Consider the following 5000-nt stretch of genomic DNA (forward strand, 5'->3'; position numbering starts at 1 on the left):
TGATATATTGTTGTTCATTTTATGTGTCCTTCACTTTCTGATTTTTTTTAGATTTAATTTTTAGTTAAATAGATGCATTTTCAGTTATTTTGAGGAGTGTTTTCTTGGAGAGGTCTTATTGAAGTATTTAACGTCATTGCGGATCAGAAAAGGCAAAGTCCTGTAAATGTGAAGGGAGTGCATCTTAATCAGCCCTTCGCAGGAGAAAGGAAAAGTGTTCCATGAGCGAAGAGAGTAAACACGAGTGATAGTTCTGCGGATGATGGATGGAGTGCACAGGTTGACCGGGTTCGTGAGTGCGTTTGTGTTGCAAGGAGATGGATGTGAAGCAGAGGCAGGGATTGCCTACCTGTCAGTAATCATCCATGAAGAAGCTGAGGGAGGGAGAGGGAGAAAGATTGTGAGGAGGGTAGCAAAGAGGGTGTGTAGTGAGGCAGGGCCTGACACATTAAAGAAAGAGCGGCCGCCCAATGATCTTCCTTGGTTATAACACTGCAAGCCGGCCAACGCAATTGCCTTCTGGCCGAGTGTCGGAGGAGGAATTTTAGAAGGGCACAAATACCCCTGGAAGATTTCCTTCCTTTCCTTCCCAAGTGATGCCCATCGTGCGACCTGGTCGGCCGACCTCCAGATGTCACTCCCGGACACGAGCCGTGCAAGGACATCCTCTGTGGCAAGGGCGAGGGGGGAAAAGGGTCGTCTCAAAAGTGATAAAAGTGCGCGTGGCAACCCCTTGTCTTCAACCTATAATCACGAAGGCTCAACTCCGCCTGCCACAGGCCAATAGACATCTTTCTCTCCCAGGCATCACCGGCACCATCATCGTCATAACCATCTGCTAGAACGATGCTGAAACGCACCGACTCTCTCTCTCTCTCTCTCTCTCTCTCTCTCTCTCTCTCTCTCTCTCTCTCTCTCTCTCTCTCTCTCTCTCTCCACTTGGATGTACTTGAACAACTAGAGACTTTTAAGTAAACTAGGAAATTAACCTACTAGCAAATCATAGTTTATATAATTTTGGTTATTCGGTGATATTTTTCCAGTGAAGAATCGTACTTACTAAGATTTTTTAATGATTAAGAACGAAAGGGTTTTATGGATTTATCCATTTCTTCTTATGAATGTCTGTTCAAGGTATATGAAGTAGATTTCTAGATTGATTTGGGTTTTATGCATTGTAGGAATTCCAAATAGCTTTCGACTGAACTGTACTCATCAAGGAATGCTTCGTAAAATCAGTATTTTTTCATTTTGTTAACTTCTCATAGTAATGAAGTTGGGTATGATTATAAAATCCTTTTCCCCTTTGAGTTTCAAGTGTAGTGATTAAATACTCAGTTATAAGATATTTTTAGGATTTTATTTATAACAGATATTAATTATTTCACAATCTAAACATTTATATTTTTCATGAACTGTTTATCTGTACACAGAAAATGAGGAAAAATTAGACATACAAAAAAATTTTATAAGTCGGCAAAACAAATTATAATGGTGAAACAGAAAATACACAATAAATTTTATATGTATATATATACGTGCGTGATTTTGAGCCGGGAGGAAACTTGTGTTTTCCCAGGTAAAACGGTAATCTTCGTCAACAGACAACGAAACGTCACAAGGAAATTGATGAGGCGTGTAATATAGCGATTATCATCACATTTTTGTAATGTTCTTTTACTGTTAAACGTTTATATATTTATTTATATATATATATTTTTTATCTACACTATACATGAGATGACTAACATTATACTTCTTTCACAATATGTGTATGTCACAGAGGGTCTCCACATCGGCGGCACTTTGAACTGAACTGATATTTTATCGTTTTCCATTTTACCACATTGGGTTAGGGAGAGTTTGTTTATAAAGACGTCACTGATATTTGATTTCAAGTTTTCAATTTGCACCTATTGCAAAATGTTATTGTGAATGGAACCGAGAAATAACTTTGTTTTTATCAGCAGTCATCTGACGGAATGATTGTTTATACTGTGCATTCGGAGATATTAGGTTTGATGATGAAATGGCGTCCTCAACGCCCTTAGGTCAAGCAGCGAGTTGTTGAGTCCACAGGAACGACGAGTCACAAGGCACCAACTAACCAGAGAAGGTAGTACTCTCTGCAGGCGTCCATGGACCGTGGGTGTGAAGCCGCCCACACTCGCACAACAACAACGTTACACCAATATCACAGGCCTGGGGTGGCACGGTTTTTTCCCATACCTTATTTTTTGGCTTCATGCAAACACTCGAAATGTGAAGAAATATTTAAGAGTTTTTGTACATCTCTTCACATTTGGTTATTTGCTTGTGTACACTTCGAAGTCGCTCGTTGAGGATCTTGATGGATTTGTCAGGTATCGGTGGCAAGAAATCTTGAAGATCTGGTTCGTTACGTCGGAACATTTTGCGGAGTCGATCGCCCACATCGCCGCTCGACACCAGTTGCTTTACCCGATCTGCCGTCGGCTGCCGGAACACGCACAGCGCTTGCAAGAGCGACGCGTGGAAGCTCTCGTATTTGTCGAGCAGTCGATAGCCGTGCAAGAGGCCGGATTCGTTGTCCAGAAACACCAGCAGACCTGATTCCTTGTGATGGGCGAGGTTGTGTGCGGGGGCTTCCATCATAGTGGGGTTCCACTGCATGTTGTAAAGGTTGTTGACCACGCGATCTAGATTACCCGTCAGGTAGTCAAAGATGATGAGGTCAGACCACTGTGCTAACTCGGTCAGGGTTCGGATGTCACGTGGATCGATCTCCTCCACCTGGTAAGGGTGAAGACGCCGTCGAGTGGATCTCAGTGACGAGGGGATGAAGGCTGACGTCAAATTATTCACGTATCGAGTCATCACGACTGGTCTCTCTTCAGCCCACTGGGCCAACGCCAGCTGATTCCCGACATTCGACCACTGCCAGTTCCCTGCCCTGATGATGCCCAGAGCTGAGGGGGGTACGTTGGTTAACCCCAGAAGACGACTCAAGTAGAAACTGAAAATTTCCCCTTGAATCTGGTCGTAGTTTTGCCGATATCGGCAGCAGGATTGGGTCCCGTTTTCGAAAGTGATGAGTCTGTTTTGCATGCGTCCGCAGCCTTCTTCCAGACGAACGACTGCTTGACGCCGGGTGAATTTCCGCCAGCTGTCAACTTCGATGTCCAAAAACCCCTTCGGGAGAGAATTTTCGACCACATCTCCCCAGTAAATCCCTTGGACTAGCAACGAAGGAGCTTCTTTCACGTCGGGAGCATCATGCTCAGGGGGCATGTCGCCCAGCCCCTGAGACAAGCTGTCATTGGCGCCATTGATGACTGTGGGCGACCACGTGTGCAAAGGTGCCCTCAACTTTTGCCAGGAATCGCCGTCGATACTGTTAATAACGACGCCTTCCTTATTTTGTATATCGATTGCATTTTCGTGTCTTCTGGTATAAGACGAAGACGTCGAAGTTTGCAGCTGCTGCTGAGGGAGAGCAAAATTGAGGGGCGTTGTCAAGGAGGACTTGGATAGCACCAGGGGCAACGTCACCCCGACGGCTACGCCTATCAAGAAGGCGAGGATGGCGGCGGTGATGCAGGCGAGACGAGAGGCCCTTGGTGGTATGGGTGGGGAGGGCAGCACGATGCTGAGGGAACCGACCTCCTGCACCTTCATGTTCTCGCCTCGGCCCCGAAACACCAGCCCCTCCACCATCACCTAGTAATAGGTGACCCTCCACCACCACCCTCACTACGTCCTCCACCACCACACGCAATGAGGAGGAGGATCAGGTAGTTGTCGGTGTCGTTCTTGATCTCGCCACCATCACACGACCGGGACTCAAAGCATCTGCAAAGGAAAGCAAATTCCATTATTTCATTTTGGTAAAAGAAAGAAGCAGTGTATTGTTAGTTATAAATGTTCTCTCTCTCTCTCTCTCTCTCTCTCTCTCTCTCTCTCTCTCTCTCTCTCTCACACACACACACACACACACACACACACACATATATATATATATATATATATATATATATATATATATATATATATATATATATATATATATATATATATATATATATATATATATATATATATATATATATATATATATATATATATATATATATATATATATATATATATATATATAATGTATGTGTGTGTATGTGACGAATTTAAGATATCAATATTCATTTGTCCATGTACTCCGTATATTTGTGTTAATTATAATTTATGCAGTGTGTTGTTATATCGTACTATATATGCTTATTTTTAAGAGGGAATCGCAGTTAGGTTTCAGTCATTTAATCTATTGGATGTTTATATGTCTAAGAAGAATCCCTAGTGTGTGTGTATTTCTTTTCTTTTCTTATTGATTTGTGGGGTTACTTCCAAGAGCATTTAGTTATTAAGCCCAGTAAACAAGGGAACTAAGTAAAATTAGATTTACCTTTGTAAGAATGCCGATATTTTCGAACTGAAATTGGATTGTATGCAGTGGTATCGTTAAAACAGAAGGAAGGTATTATTCATATTTTCGAAAATACCAATTTCGTGTTCCTGGACGATAATGATATTTTCCTTAACGAACTTTGTTATTGGCAACAATGAACATTGTTTCTGAGACTCCAGTGTACTTTGCATATTCCATCAATTAGTGTAGGAGAAAGTCTGCCAGTAATATTCCTAAAGCAATGTTATGAAGGAAAATAAAAAACAAGTATCACTATGATGAATTACTTAACGAAAGGGAAAAAAGTATTTTACAGTTAAGAAACTGCCAGCGTTTTTACTCAGAATAACACACAGTGGAAATGTAATTATTGTGGTTGAGAATAATTATGTCCATGAATGTGATTCATCATGGAACTTTTCTCCTGATTAGTCATATATTTTCAATGGCGGATTCTTCAGTATGAAAACATGAGCTCTGGGAGGTCATTTACCCCTACATTTGTTACAAATCAGTGATAGTAAGAGAAAAACCATAACATTAAGGATAAGAAATGCAAAAC

General features: G+C 41.7%; 1 protein-coding gene across 2 annotated transcripts in view; it reads right to left on the reverse strand.

Annotated features, from left to right (window-relative positions):
• Nucleotides 1–1338: 1338 nt before the first annotated feature.
• fj (four-jointed) overlaps nucleotides 1339–5000 on the reverse strand; it is a 133488-nt gene continuing 129826 nt past the window's right edge. For both annotated transcript variants that reach the window (XM_067090712.1, XM_067090711.1), the window contains one exon: nucleotides 1339–3831. In XM_067090712.1, the coding sequence (XP_066946813.1) occupies nucleotides 2275–3696 (1422 nt within the window). In that variant the 5' untranslated portion in view covers nucleotides 3697–3831 and the 3' untranslated portion in view covers nucleotides 1339–2274. The remainder of the gene's footprint in view (nucleotides 3832–5000) is intronic.

Source organism: Macrobrachium rosenbergii, chromosome 47 (genome assembly GCF_040412425.1).
Source record: "Macrobrachium rosenbergii isolate ZJJX-2024 chromosome 47, ASM4041242v1, whole genome shotgun sequence".
Classification (NCBI taxonomy): Eukaryota; Metazoa; Arthropoda; class Malacostraca; order Decapoda; family Palaemonidae; genus Macrobrachium; species Macrobrachium rosenbergii.